The following is an 18,380-nucleotide window of genomic DNA, read 5'->3' as shown; positions in this document are numbered from 1 at the left end:
ATAAAACAGAAGAGTATATTTTTTATTATAAAGTAGTATATCTAAAAGTGACACACCATTAACACCCCACTATGTCTTATAAGTGTTCTATAGTAATATATATATATATATATATATATATATATATATATATATATATAGTAAAATAACTTTTCTTCTTTCAAATGCCTGTTTCTATGTTACTTTCCCCCCATATGGTACAACTGTTTATGTAGAAATCATGTTATTTTATAAGACTACAATGAGCCTACAAACAATAGGTGTATCTCATTATACTTTAATAGCACCCAATGAAGCTTCTTGCAGAAAGAGACAGTACATAAAGAGAATCAATTACTGGACTCCTGAGGATAGAAGTGGAAGGTTAGCAAGTGGAATTGTGTACAGCATGTTACTTATATACATACGATTCCAATAATGTTGGGAAGAGAAAAACATTGTACAATGAAAACTTTACAACTAGTGAGATGAAAGCCATTCAAGATGGGTGGACAGACAGGCAAAAACATACAAAAAGAAAGAAAAAAGTCATGGATAGTGGTTCTTGGAGATTTAATTAAGGTTCCATTCTCTGAGGTTGACCTTCCATAAATATGGCTGGATCAAGAGAGAGCAATTGTGAACATCCACTCAATAAGAAACAACTGTAAAATGAAATATGTCTGTACCTTAATGTCAGATGTATCACGCTGACTGTTTCGCCATGCTCTGGACACTGATGAGAAAGTCCTATCTGCATGATCAAATTTTCCTCCTTGCAAATTTAGAAAGTAGGTTGTAAAGGGTTCCTAAAAATAAGAAGTGAAAAAACTTTTATGTTCTTTCAGGTTTTTATAAATCTTTATATCTAAATTTTTAACTAATAGTCATTAGTTAGTAATATGTCCAATGTATAGAATGCAAGTTACAGCTACATTATTTTATTAGAGCTCTTAACTTTTTTCTGAATGTTTCTATGTCTTCAAAATTTTGGTATCTGTAATGTTTCAATCAGCTTTCTTTATTGCCAAGAATAGATTACCAATAGCATTTAGACTTGAATTAGATACATTTGCTTCAGTGTTCAGGAAAAAGTACAATACATAATTTCTCTATTGTTATGGCTCACAATTTATGATTAAGAAAACTGTTTGGAAAGCTTCAAAGCCCCCTCTTAGTTAAAGAACACTTAAACACGTATGAGTGGGTAACTGCTTGCCAAGAGAAGCCCTATAAATTACTTCTAAGACTTATGTCTGTATATACTCTTCTAACAAGCTTTAATTAATGACGTGCTGCTAATGTTTCCCAAAGAAATTCCAGATTGGTAGATGAATTACCTTTCAATTTTATAGAAGCATTTCTTGTTTAGCTAATGTTATCAATACACAACAAGTGCTGGTTGTTTGCAAACACATCTTTACTCTATCTGGAGCAATGTAACTATAAGAATGTGTTAATGACACCTTAGTTACTTCTTATTTAAACACATTACATTTAAAAAGAATACAGCTAATCAGGTACAATAGGTACCATCTGAAGATACAGATTTGAAGAAGATAGTCATATAATTCTGGAGGAAACATTTTTATGGTCATAGCACAAAATACTTGCTAAAGCATATATATATTTAAAAGCTCAATTGTTTGAAACATTTTCAATATTCAAAAAATGCTGATGATTTCCAATCATTGCACAGTCTCTACAACATTGGATTTATTTAGTCATGGTCTATTATTCAAACTGAACTTACTATTCTTAGAAGCCATGCAAGAACAAAACTTGCAGTTGAGTAATGAGTACCATAGTGGAACTTTGGAACGTGATCATCTTCCCATGACTCAAATCGTTCTGCAAAGAATGCTGCTCTTTTGGGATTCAATGCTCCTATTGGCTGCAATTGGAAGGGGAGGGAGAGAAAGAAATATAAATGTAATCATCCTTTATTTCTTCCATTCTTTTAAGATTATATTGTAAGTATTCATGAAATATAAATTTAAAATATATGCATTTGCACTTAGAAAACCAACTGTATTATATTCAAAGAACAAACAGAAAAATTCACCACCATCCCTCTTTTTTCCAGCATGGCTAAACATACACAGATAACTAAGTGATAGGTAAATCTGTCATTTCTATTACACAGTCTTTTGTTTGCACGTTTGTTACTTAAATTTTGCTTTTCTTCCCCACCCCTTTTATTCTTTGGGAGACAGACTTTCCCTGTGTAGGCTTGGCTGTCCTGGAACTAGCTCTGTAAACCAGCCTGGCCAGGAACTCAGAGATCCTTCTGCCTCTGCCCCCAGAGTGCTGGGATTAAAGGCGTGCACTACCACTGCCCAGCTTTTACACACAGTTTTTTTAATTAATCAATCCTAAAGGAGAATTACATGAAGTGAAGATGAGCTGCACCATACTTTAGAAAGCACCTATAATTAGAAGCAACAACCAGAAACATCCTGGAGCTAGAGGGCTTACTCTGTCTCCGAGCAGAGGATGGAACAAAGCTGGTAAAAGGGGCTAAATGCAAAGAGGTTGTAAGAGAAAGGAGTAAGATTCAATTAGAACATTCTACTAACATATGTTGAATAAAAAGTTAGAGGATGGGGGCGGTGGAGATGGCTCAATCAACTAAGTCTTGCATTGCAAGCATTCGGACCTAGTTCAAATCTGAAGCAACCGCAAAAAAAAAAAAAAAAAAAAAAAAAGAAAGAAAAGAAACGAAACTGGGCAAGGTGATGTACACTGTACACATGTAATTCTGATGCTGGGGAGGCAGACACAGGCAGATCCCTGGAGCTTGCTGGAAAGCCAGCTTAGTCTAATCCTGAGCTTCAGTTTCAGTAAGAGATCATGCTTCAAACAATAAGGTAGAAAGAGACAGAGGAAGAAATTCAACACTGACCTAGCCTCTAAGTGCCTTCATGAATTAACAACAACAACCCCACCCCTCACCCCTCACCCCTCACTCCTCACCACCACCACCACCACCACCACCACCACCACCACCACCACCAGCAAAAACAAGAAATGGTAAGGACATTATGATCTTATACTGGAAAACAAAAAAATTTCAACAGAAGTTCCAGAATCAGGAAAGCAAACTGGAGACCCTGTACTCACTCAAAAACACATGCCCAGTTAGAAGGTTGTTTTGGAAAATAAAGTAAGTATATACATTAAGGTCCTTCAAGCCGTGTATGGCAATATTCAATGAATGCTAATTACTATTTTTAAAATAATCTTTTAGAACTAAGATAAAAAGAGTTTAAACAAAACAATTGCCTATAAAGCATCAAGCTCATTGCTTGACACAGGCATAAAGTGGCTGTTGCTGCTATTCAGGGAATATAAGAATTGTATAAACAATGAGCAACATTCTGACACTTTCTTAAGGAAGACAGAGTATCCTCAAGATGCTCAGAAAGGGCTGCAGCTCTAAGAATGCTCAGATCACCCACATTAAATTACAGTTTAGTCTACGAAACATGCTGATCTGCAGAAAAATTTCTACTCCTTACTTAAAATATAAATACCAATTCAAAAAATAGCTTCCCTAATAAGACATAGAATTGTTTTATATCTCTTAGGAAATTTTGTAAGTTATTCACATTTATAAGATCAAGAAAATATCTGACTATTCATGAGGAAAATGCTAACCTAAAATAAATAACATTAGTTTTTAAATGGATATATTCAGAAACCCCACAGTGAAAAGGAAACCATGTTCAGATCAGGTCTTGAACTACTTTTTATATTATGATTATAGGCAACATTTTGAAGTCATCACTTTGGATATATTTCTTAAATTGTTAGATATTTTACCTTCAAAACTGTTAACAATCAGTATTATTCTCCTCCAACAATATCTTGGTTCTGACCAACATTGTTTTATATTGTCAGTTTTTACTTTACAAGTTAATTTTCAAAAACATATAGATGATTACTATTTTAAGTCAGTGTCACATTGCTAATTTTAAAATAACTTCTTTTAAACTATTAGTTTCAGTACTAAAGAATTATATCTGACTTACTAAATATATGGTAAAAATCAAACTCATTCCAGGAATTCTTTCTTTGTTACAGAACCAATGTGGAGGACCTTGAAGTGTATTTTAGTTGTTATCCCTACTAAAGATACAGCCATGTAAAAGGAAGAAAAGAAATAAAATCACTAGAAGACAAATTATACGAATTAAAAATAGAATCAGTGTGCAGCAGCGTATTAACTGTACACGTTACCCGCTCCTCTTTTTATTACTCTCCAAATGAGTACCTCAGTGAATCAATAGTTATAGAATCACATTTCTTGAATATAATGCTAAGACCAATTAGGATTGATTTCACTAGCATCTGAAAGAAAAGGCATCCTACTGAGATCCATGTAGGTAGAACCCACAGTATCGACTCTGGCTGGTATTGTCACAGTTGGTTTCTGAAGCCTGCTACAGGACAGCTATCAAGACATACCACATTTATTTGCAAGCATATAAAAAAGAAGTCACCAAATAAAAGAAGGTTTAAAAAAATAAGGAGCAGTAGAGCTGTGCAATGACAATGATGCACTATCAGCTTACTCAGAGAAGTTACAGTGGGAATACACACATTGAATTATACATTACGGGAAAGCACTGATTTATTGTGGTAATAACATCCACCTCATTAAAAGATTCTGCTTTGCTGCAGTTGGAAGGCTACATATTGTTTACTGCTATAAATTAATGGCAGTGTAAAGACGACTGTGGACCCATCCTAACAATAGATCCAGAATGACAGCGCTGTATATCACGGCTTCCTCAGCAGCTTCATAATAAAATGGAGACAATGTATTGAGCTAATACATTCTACCATGCTGGCTCATATTTTTCTGACAAGTGCTTTAAAAGATGAGCTGAATCCAACTATGTTATAATGCTACAAAACATTTAACTAAGCAAGAGTCAGTCAGACACCAAGTGCATCACAGCATTTTAAAAAACATTGTCTAAATCAGCATTTCACACTGTTTATTCATCTCTGCAGAAGAGCTAGAAGTTAATACTGATGGCTCCTCTTACTTATCTGGTATACTAAGGGTAACAATTGCCACACAGTTCAGGAGGATGTCTAGCACTCTCATCTCATGTGGAATTCTCTGTACAATTTAATCTGTTTGACAGAGTATTTGTTTTTATTCAGCAAAATTTTAGAGGAAGAAACCAAAAATACTGTCATTTAAAACTGGCCAAGCCGGGCGGTGGTGGCGCACGCCTGTAATCCCAGCACTCAGGAGGCAGAGCCAGGCGGACCTCTGTGAGTTTGAGGCCAGCCTGGTCTACAGAGCAAGATACAGGACAGGCAACAGAGAAACCCTGTCTCAAATAAACAAAAGAAAAAAGAAAAGAAAAATGCCTATAACTTCTTGGTAATAATAAATAAAAAATAAATATTAATTAAGGATGCAAAAGAATACATAATTCAAGATCATTACAAAGAAAATATAACTATCATCAGGACATGGAAAATAAATAATTAAATAAAAAATTAAGCCCTATAAAAGTAAAACAGTATTTGAGATTAAAATAAAAATACAGTAATTTGCAATTTAGAGTTTCATAACTTATTAGTTATTATATAAGAATGGAAAAGATTGTAATAAAGTAGGAAAAAACAAATGGAAAATGTCAAGAGAACAAGTTTCTCTGATATGGTAGGGTAAGGCGACAAGCCCCCAAGTCTGGAGAGTGCAGCAGTGATTCATACACACAGCAATTGGTGTCTCTGGGAGGGTAATGAGTGTCCTGGTAACGAGGCATACACAGGATTTATAAAATGCGAGTGTTTAAATCAGCTCTGTAAACTTATTAGAATAAAAATACATCTTACTACCTTCTTGAGAAGTATTTGTGCTAATTAGCAAAAATATTCCATGTAAAGTACCCCGCTTAGATCTAGCACAGAGAAAGTTATTCTTCTTAATTATTCCTGTTCTGAGGTTACTTATCAGGGATATTTAAGAAGAAGGCTCATCAGTCAAGCCTGACGATGAAACATATAACCCTTACTAGAGGCAGGTCAAAAGGAGCACTGTGTGTATAATGGAAGCTCCCCTGTTCGCAGGCTCCCTCACTGCAACGTTAGGTCCAAGTGAACTTACTTTTCAAAGATCTAAGCTCCTAAACCATATGAAAAGCTGGAAAATATCAAAGCAAGTGACAAGCATGTTTTACCACATTAATGAAAACAGTTTTGATTCCATAGACCTCAACAACTTCACTGATTTAACTAGCAGTGGAAGGTAGCTTTTTCCATTTTTTCTTCAAATTTTGAGAACTATAACTTGAAGTTACTTAATAAAAGAATTATGTTTCTAGATTGAATTACCTGATTATTCACAAAAATATGAGCAAGGTGTCCTACTTTGAAATGAAGTAATTTAAGGCCGGGCAGTGGTGGCGCACGCCTTTAATCCCAGCTCTCAGGAGGCAGAGCCAGGAGGATCTTTGTGAGTTCGAGGCCAGCCTGGTCTACAGAGTGAGATCCAGGACAGGCTCCAAAGCTACACAGAGAAACCCTGTCTTGAAAAACAAAAACAAACAAACAAAAAAAGAAGTAATTTAAGAAATTTAGCTCAAAATCAACTTCAATCTTAGTGACTCGAATGTAAGACTCAAAACTCCTTTCCAGATCTCTTTATCCATCTGAAACTGCTATACTGGATGGATGTGGTTTCTCTGAATTTTATTATCTGCACACTATTTTTCAAGTATGATCTCTATTCAGCTGGTTTATCTAAGAGTCATATATGTAAGGCGCTCAGGAGAGCTCTTCTGTGAAGCACACCCTGTGAGCACAGCTGCTGGGTCACACACTGACACCACCATTCCCCCTTTCCTTTGGACAGTTGCATATAAACCACTGCTGCAGTTGATATTAATCTTACAGGAGTGACATGCCACAAACTCCTGGACCTTGTTTGTAGCTACTGAGGCCAAGACAGTCACGAAGAATTGGCAAAAAAACAAAACAAAAACAAAAACCAGAAATCCTGCATTGCAGAAATTTGTTTGAATGAACAAACTTCTGAAATCTACAAGTCTCAGACTTTTTCACACCTTACAGTGGATAAGATTTCTAGAGAAAAAAGTGTTAAAGAGAGAAAATTAAAGAGAGAGGAGAAAGGATCTTGACCACATCCCAGGAATAAATATCCTGAAAAGGTTAAAGTACGCTTCTTCTCAAAGATGCATTTTGTGGTATACAAAGCAATGAAAGATATCAAAGCAGAAAAGGCTCCAGAAGGGAACACAGGAGGACTGCTACATCTCTGCTCAGGATCACGACAATCTGAAAGCCATCCTGCACTGTCCTGTACATACAGTATGAATGAAGAACTGGAATCAGCACACAAGCAGAGCGTATCCACTTCTAAAAGTAGAGAGCACCTCACATACTGATAGAGCTGCTGAGAAGTGAAGGCAAACACTAGTTTAGAACAGAAGAACTGGAGAATGCACTGTTGTCTCACAGTTTTTACATTATAGAGATGTGGAGGGTAAGGTATCTGATGTCTATCAACAGCTTAAGGCTAGCAGTTCATAGAATAGTAAAGGAAATGCTATATCAAAAAAGTCAGTGACTTTGTAATTATTTGGTTTGGGAATATTCCAGGAAGGAAGTACATAGGCCCAAAGGGATGTGCCACATAACAACAATGCTTCTATTTGTTGGATATAAACACAGATCCTCAGAATCTTAAATAAATAAGCCCACTGTCTTCAAAACAATTCTGTAACATCCAGGTCTATAAGCAGGTGTCAAAAATGTTGAGTCTGGGAGATGCAAAATATACCCAGAGCTGGTCATCTGCTCAGTGCCAGCAGAAAGAGTAAGGACACTTGGACCAAACTGTAGGTCAGCAGCCCTCGACCAGGGTGTCCTGCACAGGGTAACGTAAGTGTGAAGGCTGAATTCAGAAGGATAGTAAAATCCATTCATTGGAGTTTTAGGTTAAATTAAGACACACTTAGAAAGAAAAGAAGAAAAAGAAAAGCCAGGTATAGTGGCATACACCTGTAATTCTAGCAGTAGGAAAAAGAAGCAGAGATTGGCAGACTTCTGTGGGTTCAGGGCCAGCCTGGTTTACACAGTGAGTCCCAGGTCAGTCAGGTCTATGCAGTGAGACTCATGTATTAAAAAAGAAAGAAAAAAAAATTAAGACATACTATTTGAAAATGTACTATATTTGTGCATGGCAACATAGTAGCTCCAAAACATATTGTCAAGGTGTTTCTTCCTACTTAAGTAATGTCCTGGGAAGCACTTTAGGAGAAGGTATCACAAATATAAAAATGCATGTTTTTGTCTTGGAGTCACTGAAAACAAGCTTAATTTTTTTTTTTTAAATCGAAAGTATGCACTGTCATTAATGTCTCCTATTTACTTCCCTTTTAACTTTGATAACTGGGTATCACACCAGTACACCCAAATGAGAGCCAGTAATCTATGCGTTCGTTGTTGAAGCTTTTTAAAGAAAACCATGGCTATTCTGGTTGTATCTCATCTGCCTTTCAGGGGTCCCCCCCACCCAGGGGAGAAAATAAACAAAGAGTCTTTGTTATTCAGGCCACTCTGCACTGTAGGAAGCACAACTGTATTATTTTAGTTCTAGCATCTTTGGTATCTAAATGACAAATGTAACAAGCCTGGTCATCATTTTTACACAATCGTGGCTTGTGAGGTGTTTTGTCACATGCTGTATATGAGGAAGACGGCTCAGCACTTATCTTCACACACCTTAGACGTTATTTAACATTGTCAGGGAAAAATAATCCATCAGCATGCTTTTATAGCTTTTAGAGTTAGCATATAAGCACTTTCGCTTTCAAGTAGCAGGAATATTTTTAATCCCTTGAAAACACATTTTACATGGGCTTCTATGGTGTATTATTATATACCCACTATCCCTTTCAATTTAATAAAGACATCTTTAGAAAAATAAAGTATTTCAGTTTACTTATGGTGCCCATGGAGAATTCAAATCATTTCAAACATTCAAAATGCTGATACAGAGTGATGCCAGTGTAGATCTGCTTTTTTTCAGCTCGTTGGTATTGTGTGACTACTCTTCCTAAATGTTTTTTTAATCTGAGAAAGTCACATGAAGTGATGAAAAAAAAAACCTAGATATAATTTATAAAGAATGTTTTAAAGTAATTATGAAAATAATAAAAACAAAAGAGGTTCAATGTTGATAAAATATTCATTTGTACATAAATACAAATATTCATTTTCCAAACCAATTTAAAACCATTAAAATCAAATAATTTATCTACAGGGTAAATCAAGGTTGGTAGCTCTGAATAGTTCAACGTACACAGTACACTAGCAAATAACAAAATTAGGCAAGGAAAGGGGACTTACGATTAATTAAAATAGGTTACTGCTCATTTGGACTATTACATTTTAGGGAAAATGTTAAATATCAGCATAACATTTAGATCTGGGTATAAGGAGTTGGCTTAGTGGGTAAAATGCTTTTTGTGCAAGCCTAAAGACACAGGTTGGGATCCAAGGACCCAGGTAAGGCTAGACACAGTAAGTAGTCCATGCACCTGCAATCACAGCACACCTCCAAAGATGGGAGACAGACACAATAGTCCATGCTCCTGCAATCACAGCACACTTCCAAAGATGGGAGACAGACACAGTAGTCCATACACCTCCAATCACAGCACACCTCCAAAGATGGGAGACAGACACAGTAGTCCATGCTCCTGCAATCACAGCACACCTCCAAAGATGGGAGACAGACACAGTAGCAGCCCTGGAAGCTCAAAGCCAGCTAGTCTGGCATATCCAGCAGTGAACAAGAGAGATTCTGTAGAAAACAGGTGAATGGTGAAACTGGCACCCAAGGTTGTCCTCTGTTCTCCACATGGTGGTGCATGTATACCAGCCCTCTGCCCACCCCAAGATTCTAAGTAGTAAGATTATAGTAATAAAAGCTAAAAATGCCAGTATACAGATAAGCAATGAGTTGTATCAGTAGCTGAGGAGCTACTGGACCATTTGGGGCTGCTGGGAAAGGGAGAGTCAGTTTTCTTTAAGGGTATGGACCCTCGTAGGTTGACCATTTTCCAGTGGATGGACCCACACCTGGAGAGTATATTGGTAGTGTAAATAAAAAAAAAAAAGAGGACATGAAAATTTCAAAGAACTAATAAAAGTATTATATTTTTAACATGAGCTGTAAAGCATTGAAAAAGTACTAGGATACTTCAAATACCAAACCAGGAGAAAAACTACCACTGGGCAATCGTTAACTAATTGGCTTTCAGGAGAGAGAAGTACTTGCTATCAGTTTAGTCGGGTAACCACTAATAACTCAACAGTTACAACAAAGGAGACCCTAAGAATTCTCATGGCTCATGGATAGTTATTGGGCCATATACAAAACCAGTAAATATTAGCAACACTTATGGAGTTCATCTTGATTAATGAAAGACCTGATAGGCAAATGATCAGAATAGTAACTGCCAGAACAAGCTTATTTCTGGCAAGCTTGGACAAATGAGATTGTCCTTAAGACAGTCCCCAGGCTGAAGCCCTGAGATCAAATGGAAGTTGGCTACTAAAATAATCCAGCTCACGAGTCCACTCATGCTGTTCTAAAGGACAATGGAAAAAGAGAGAAATGGGGAAAACCCAGATCCCCTCTACCTTTTGATCTATTCAGGCCCTCTATTGATTGAATGATGCACATTCACAGAAATCACCTACACTGTAAAACAAGTAACTTTTCCTATTTCAAGAGGAGCTTAATAAAAATGCCAATTAGATCCACAAGTACATCTAAAATTTATCTTAATTTCCTGCACAAAGTGATATGCTAGAATGATCACCAATCCTGAAATCTGCATTTAATCTTCTTTTTTGGGTATGAAGATATTGACATAGATATCAGTTATTGGTTCTGTTTCTTTAGAAAATCGTCACCAATTCACCATACCTAGAGGCAATGAAATTAAGTTAGAAATTAAAAAGAAGAGTTAACCAAAGATTCCATCCTTCATGCCTAAGATGGGCTCGGGCTGAAGAACAAAACCCCTTGAATTACTGTTATGAGTTATTCCATTAAAAAGTTAAATTCAGAAAGAAGCAATTTTAAAATGATTACTTATATTTACCTATTTTTCATGTACTGATATAAAATAAATTTCAAAATAGAGTACTTATATTTTTGCGTAATGTCAATATTTAAATTATAACCACTTATAAAACTGAATGTAACATCTTAAGAGCCATCTCAGTCTTTCTTCCAAATGATGGAGCTTTTAAATGACTCCAAACTTTTCATAATTTGTAGATCATGATAAAAATTACTTTAAAATACGTGGATATCATAGAATACATTAAGCTAATAATAGGATTTCTCTAAGTGACACAGTACATTCAAGAGAGGTCACACTAGAAAGTCATGACAATTTCATTGTCACAGAAAACAATGCCCTCTTCTCTTAGAATTAGAATGCACCAAGGTAAGGCTGCTCTGCATCTGGGAGGTGGGGTGCACATGGGGAGTTTGAGACAGGAAGACCAGCCTGGGTTACACAATGAGGCCTTATTTAAAACAAGGGGGTTGGAGAAGGCTATCAAATGCTAGTTTTTCTTGAGATCTAGAGAACTGAGGTAGAAAACAACCAAGTAAACCTAATCTTGAAAACTGACAAGACTCTCAACTGAGAGGTTGTACAGAACTATAAAATGTTGACAAAGGAAGAGTAGCAAGCACAAAAATAAAACGACTTTTGAAATACCTACTTTGAGTGGATGTAACAGTTTAGAAAATTTGGTAGATCACATATACTTCTAAGATTTTATTTTCTATGAGTCTGCACAGGTTGCTCCTGAAAAAGAGCATGAGCATGTACAGACAGGACAGCAGAAAGAAATCCTCTGTGGTGATATATTGTATACCCTAATAAAGCTTGCCTGGGGATCAGAGGACAGAGCCAGCCTCTAGATTAGACATAGAGGCCAGACAGTGGTGGTGCACACCTTTAATCCTATCACTTGGGAAGCAGAGATCTGTGTGGATCTCTGTGAATTCAAGGCCACACTGGAAACATAGCCAAACAGGGGTGGCACACACCTTTAATCCCAGTACTGGGAAGCACACATGCCTTTAATCCCAGGAAGTGATGTGGCCGGGCTGAGAAAGGTATATAAAGCATGAGGAAACAGGAACTGAGGCAGTTCAGCTGAGATTCTTTCAGGTGAGGACTCAGAGGATTCCAGTCAGAGGATTCTTGGAGTTGGTGAGGTAATAGGTGGTAGCTGTGGTTTGCTGTGCTTCTCTGGTCTTTCAGCATTTATCCTGATATCTGGCTCCGGGTTTTTAATTAAAAGATTGTCTAATATTCGAACAACAGTCCTTAATATGACACAGGCTCACAGGATTGTGACTTACTGTTACTGGGATTAGGTACAAAACATCATCACTAATGCTGACACTTTTCATTTATGAGACTATCCCTTACGCTCACAGGGAAGATACCAAATGGAAGAAAAGGAAAAGAATCTACTATAGGACAGTGGGAGACTTCTGAAAGAGGGTCAAAGCAAACACCCTTCACTTTAGAGAATGCCAAATAAAATCTCTCTTTGACAATAATTTTAACTAATGCAAACGAGATCATCCTGGGAGACAGACAGACAGGAAAGTCTTCCCTGATCAACATCTGTCACAGATGCAAAGCACAGTTTGGATGACATGAGAGCCAGAATCCAGAAAGCTGAAAAGGTCTATGTGGAGAGCTGACAGACTAGACTACCTAAGACTTCATCTGGAGCAGAACGGACTTCTCACCACCATAGCCAGGCACTTAGTAGCTAGCACTAGTAGGTTTACTTGTAGGGAAAAAACAAAATATAGAAGGAAAATACCGCTATGGTATAGGCTCACAGAATCGAATGGAGGAAAGGACAGTACTTCCAGCACCACTGGGCAAAGTCATATGGGAATTCAAGCCTGTGAAAGTACTAAGGACAGCAGCAAAGAGCTCAAGTTGCCTCATCGACTGGACAGAACGCTCCACAAACTGCTCACAGCAGCAGCAACTCACAATATTTCTAGCTATAAGATATCCATATCTCAGTCAGTAATCTTTTCCTATCCCAGACAGTAGAGAATTATACAAATAATTTAGAACAGGGCAGCTAAAGGGAGGCAAGATATAGAGAACTGATGAGTCCAAACCAGAAAGGATTTCAAACAACCATAGAAGGGATGAGGAAATGGCTCAGTTGGTAAATGCCTGCCCCATGAGCATAAGGACTGGGTGTAGTGGAAGGTGCCTAGAGTCAGTCTCTCCTCTGAAGGGGCAGACAGGAAGCGTCCAGAGGCATGCTGCCCTAATGTGAGCTCCAGAGTCTCTAAGACATTGTCTCAAAAATATAAGATGGGCGCCGGGCGGTGGTGGTGCACACCTGTAATCCCAGCACTCGGGAGGCAGAGGCAGGTGAGTTCGAGGTCAGCCTGGTCTACAAAGCTAGTCCAGGACAGGCTCCAAAACTACAGAGAAACCCTGTCTCGAAAAACCAAAAACAACAACAAAAAAAAGATGGAGAATGACAGAAGACATCTAACACCGATGGTCTCCACATGCACACACACACACACACACACACAAACACACATGTGCATAAACCACACAGACAATAATAAAACAAGCCATATCAAAATTAACAAAGTATAAATGATATCAATACTGAAATTAAAATGCAGAGATTGTAAGACTGGATATGAAACCATATAGTATTAGATACTGTCTACAAAAATATTGTTAAATATAAAGACATAAATTGGGTTTTAAAGATGGAAATAAGATACTGCAAAGAGTCACTGGAACAACACTGTCATTTAAATATCAAAAAAAGCAGTAAGACTGTTACTAAGTATAAAGAAAGATGTTACAAAATATACATGAATATGTTTATTAGGAAAACATACTATAAAAGTGTGTCTGTGTGTGTGTGTGTGTGTGTGTGTGTGTTACATGCGTGCACGCAAACATGTGTATTAGTTTCCTGGAACTCCTGCAACAAAGTAAAACAATTGAGTTGCTTCAAATAATAGAAATTTATCACCATCTAGTTACAGAGAAGTCTGAAATGATGCTTTTGTCAGGGCCAGGGATGTGATCTTGAAGCCTCTTGAAGAGGGTCCTCCTTGGCAGCATAACCCTATGCCGGGCTTCTGTTATCCCAGCTCTCCGTGTTTGTCAGATGTCTTTACCTCATGAGCACATTAACATCACTTGATTGGGTTTGGGTCTACCCTAATGACTGCGACTTAATTTGATTACATCTGTGAAGACCTCATTTATACAAAAAGTGTATTTACAGGCATCAGATTAAGAATTTAGGGCCTAAATGTTATCTTTAAAAGATTTTGAACCTGAGTCCTCTGCAAGAGCAAGCAGTGCTCCTAACCTCTGAGACATCTCTCGAGCCTTTTGAATGTATCATTTGTGGACACATCAATCCATATTTGATAGAAAATATATAACATAAAAATGGATATACCTGAGAATATTTAAACAAGTCTAAATTACTGTATTTTCCAGTAACAAATTTAATTAAATAAATGAAAAAAGATACCACATTTATGGATTACAAAATTCAATATTGCTGATATATTACTTTTGCCAAAAACGATCTAAAGATTTAATATAGTCCCTACAACAAATCTTGCAGATTTTTTAAATATTAGAAATTGACAAGCTAATTCTCAAAAGCCAAAACCCCAGAATTAATAATTTTGAAAAAGAATGTAGTTGAAAGAGTCACATAACCCGATTTCAAGACATGCTGTAAAATTTAAATTAACCAAGACAGATTGGCACTCACAGGGAGATAGACATACATTTCACTGACAGAAACTGGATGAACTACACATACATGGTCAACCAATTAGAAGGAAACAACCAGGACTATTCAAGACAGTCTTTTATATGTTTATGTGTAATGAGGGGTGCTTGTGTGCCACAGTGCATCTATGCCATGCTGCACATGTGGAGGTCAGAAGACATCTTGCAGGACTCGGTCTCCCCTTCCACCATGTGAGGGTTGGGGATTTAGCTCAGTGGTAGAGCACTTGCCTAGCAAGCGCAAGGCCCTGGGTTCGATCCTCAGCTCAAAAAACAAAAACAAAAACAAAAACAAAAAACAAAACAAAAACAAAAAACAAAACAAAACAAACAAACAAACAAAAAAACCCTTCCACCATGTGGGTCCCAAGGATCTAATTAAGTTAGATAACTTAGTAGCAAGCCATCTTGCAGGTCAAACTACAAGGTCTTTACAATAAATTGGACTTACATGAATAAAATAAGAACCTCAACCCCTAATTTTATACCTCTAACTTATTCTAGACCAAAAAAAAAAAAAAAAGTAACATCAGCAAGCACTATATAAGAAAATAATGTTGTTTGATTCAGTTTGTTTCTAGAAAAGCCAATTATCACCACTGGGCCATAGATAATTCAGATCAGCAGCCCCAAACATTTTAAGAAGTTGCTCTGTGCCCCCCCCACACACACACACAAACACAACACAGCCCTCCTGCAGTGAATCCAGCCTGCAGGCCTGGAGAAATTGCCAACTCCTTATCTTCCTTTCCTCCAGTGAGACTCCAGTGAAATGTTCCACTTTTAACACTGACTTACCTTTATTTTCTTTTTATGTTTATACAACAATGCCTTAGACCTACAGGAATGACTTCCTATTAATCTCTCATATTCTTCTTGAATATTTTATGTGGGAATTTCAGGCTATAAAGTGACTTAAATCTTTACATTTTTAACTACTATAAAATAAACTGTACCCATTTTTAACTACTATAAAATAAACTGTACAATCAATTGACTGTATTAGGGGAATTAAAAAAAAAAACAACCATGGCCTAAGTTTGAATTCTAGAATTAATTCTAAGAAGGGAATATCACAAGTTCAAACTGACTATTAAGTATGAGATTTTTTTTCTTTTCTTTCTTTCTTTCTTTCTTTCTTTCTTTCTTTTCTTTCTTTCTTTCTTTCTTTCTTTCTTTTTCTTTCTTTTTTTTTTGATTTTTTTTTTAGAGAGGGTTTCTCTGTGTAGCTTTGGTATCTGTCCTGGAACTCGCTCTGTAGACCAGGCTGGCCTTGAACTCACAGAGATCTGCCTAGCTCTGCCTGCCAAGTGCTGGGATTAAAGGTGTGCGCCACCACCAACAGGCAAGTATGAGAATTTTATACTTTCAATAGTTATGATCATTATGAATGGGTTTTAATTACTTTGTTTGTTTTTTACAAAGTTACCACTCAGAATCATTACTGCAATATATCACAGTAAATCTTTAACTTGCCCAAATCACTAACCTCATTAAACTAGTTAGAGTATCTGAGTTAATATACCTTACCAGAATCTATTGCTAGTATAAAACACTCAATTTTTGTTTCTTCCTACACTTAAAAGAAGCTGTTACTCCATTACTTAGTGCAGTGTTTATCCTGAGATAATGACGTGCTTACGGAACCTATCCTTTGCCACTTTCAAAGCCTGGTTCAAATTCCAAACTGCATGATCATATCTTCTAAAAGCTAAGTTGTATAAACTATAGGTTTTCTGATCATTCTATAATTATTATGTGGTAACATATAGTCTGTTTGAAAGGTCTTTCAATATTAGGTGATCTCATTAACTATTGTTTTGAACACAGTCCTCAGAATAATTAACAAAAAAAGCACCTAGTAAATATTAAATAATTGTTATTCAAATGACTGGACTTTATAATAAAAAATGAAAAAAAGAGCAAGAGGCAATTTATTACATCTTTTACTATAAAAATATTCCATGTCATTCACAATTAAAAATTATATGATTTAGCCAGGCACAGTGGCACATGCCTTTAATCCCAGCACTTGGGATGCAGAGGCAGGTGGATCTTGGAGTTCGAGGCCAGCCTGGTCTAGAGATTGAGTTCCAGGACAGACAGAACTATATAGTGAGACCCTGTCTCAAAACAAACAAACAAAGAAAAACAATAAATATAACAGAATAAGCAGGGATAAGATGGTGATTGAAGCATATTTTAAAAACCACAAATGTATGTCAATTAAAAAATTCCTACTAAGTTTAATATTTATACTACTACAAAAATGTTCCAGTCTGAAATCAGAAGGATGGTACATTATTTAAAACAAACACTGAAACATTTTCCAGGTGTTTGGAAAACAAGTCTTACATAAATTAACAACAGGTGTCCCCTATTCTGAATCTACCAGAGTTTATAACTAAAAACTAAACTAGGAAAGTAGAAAACACTGTGGGATAAAACCATTAATGCTATGTAACTAATACAATTCATTTCTAAATGATCATCAAGTGTTACTCCACCCAGAGCGGTGTAGCATGATGAGGAAGGAACAGCTAACCTTGAGAAGGAGTACTGACTGACCAGCAATGTGCTGTGGTGTAAGTCAGCATTAGCCATCACCCTGACAGTAATTACTTCAGTTTATCATTTTCTAATGAACGTCAAGAAAGAACAGCATTGGAAGCTGCTCACATTAAGTGTTGGTTAACCTCTGTTAGAGTCATTTCAAACTTTACCAGAAAGAAACTTCTACTAAGAAACCAAGTTTGTTTAACTACTTTACATACACAACCTTATTTGTACTTTGATGAACCTGGCATTAAGTTCTGAGGAGTTACATGACCATAGTTTAAAATAATATCCAATACTGAACAAGTGATAATTCAAATAATTAATAACTTTTAATAATTAATAATGCAATATGAACAATAATATTAATTAAAATGTATTGCTTGTTAAGGCTCTCCTGCTTCCTAAGGCCTCCTCTTCTGGCTGTTTCTTTACATCTTTCTGGTTGCTTTAGTCCAGGTCATTCTTCCACACTAGAGACTGTGTAAATGCTTACCATCTCTGGTTGCACCCCACTTTTAAAATGAGGTGCTAGAACAGCAGATCTGTGTGGGACACAAACTGTGTGTCCAGTGGGTTTCCAGGATGGCAAACTGGCTGGGTCCTGAGTGAAAACCCAAAGCATTAAGGTGTCTTTCCTCTTGACCCCCCAGTATGTCTAACGAGCAGTACAACCTTGTCTCACTGTGTGGGGTCGGCACAGATGGCTGGAGAAATGTGACAGCAGAACTATATACCAGGGGCCTGGCACCTTCACTGTTCAGCACCCAAGAAGTTCTCTCTTTAGCTATACCCTCCTTCTGCTGCACATGGTGTTCTCTTATCAGAAACCCCTGGTATTTTTCCAAGAACTACATCTATCTGTTGCCTTTTGCCAATACAAAAAGAAAGGCAATTGGACTTGGGAAAGAAATGGATGTAACATAACTATTC

The 18,380-nt window shown here is 36.7% G+C and overlaps 1 protein-coding gene across 5 annotated transcripts in view; it reads right to left on the bottom strand.

Moving 5' to 3' along the window:
- Nucleotides 1-18,380, bottom strand: part of Lrba (LPS responsive beige-like anchor protein) — a 578,506-nt gene that overhangs the window by 156,887 nt on the left and 403,239 nt on the right. For all 5 annotated transcript variants that reach the window (XM_036190835.1, XM_036190833.1, XM_036190836.1 and 2 more), the window contains 2 exons: nucleotides 1,733-1,873; nucleotides 669-788 (listed from right to left, as the gene is read on the bottom strand). In XM_036190835.1, the coding sequence (XP_036046728.1) occupies nucleotides 669-788; nucleotides 1,733-1,873 (261 nt within the window). The remainder of the gene's footprint in view (nucleotides 1-668; nucleotides 789-1,732; nucleotides 1,874-18,380) is intronic.

This window comes from Onychomys torridus, chromosome 6, assembly GCF_903995425.1.
Source record: "Onychomys torridus chromosome 6, mOncTor1.1, whole genome shotgun sequence".
NCBI lineage: Eukaryota > Metazoa > Chordata > Mammalia > Rodentia > Cricetidae > Onychomys > Onychomys torridus.
Note: the sequence above shows the minus strand (reverse complement) of the source record. Positions and strands in the feature narration are given on the sequence as shown.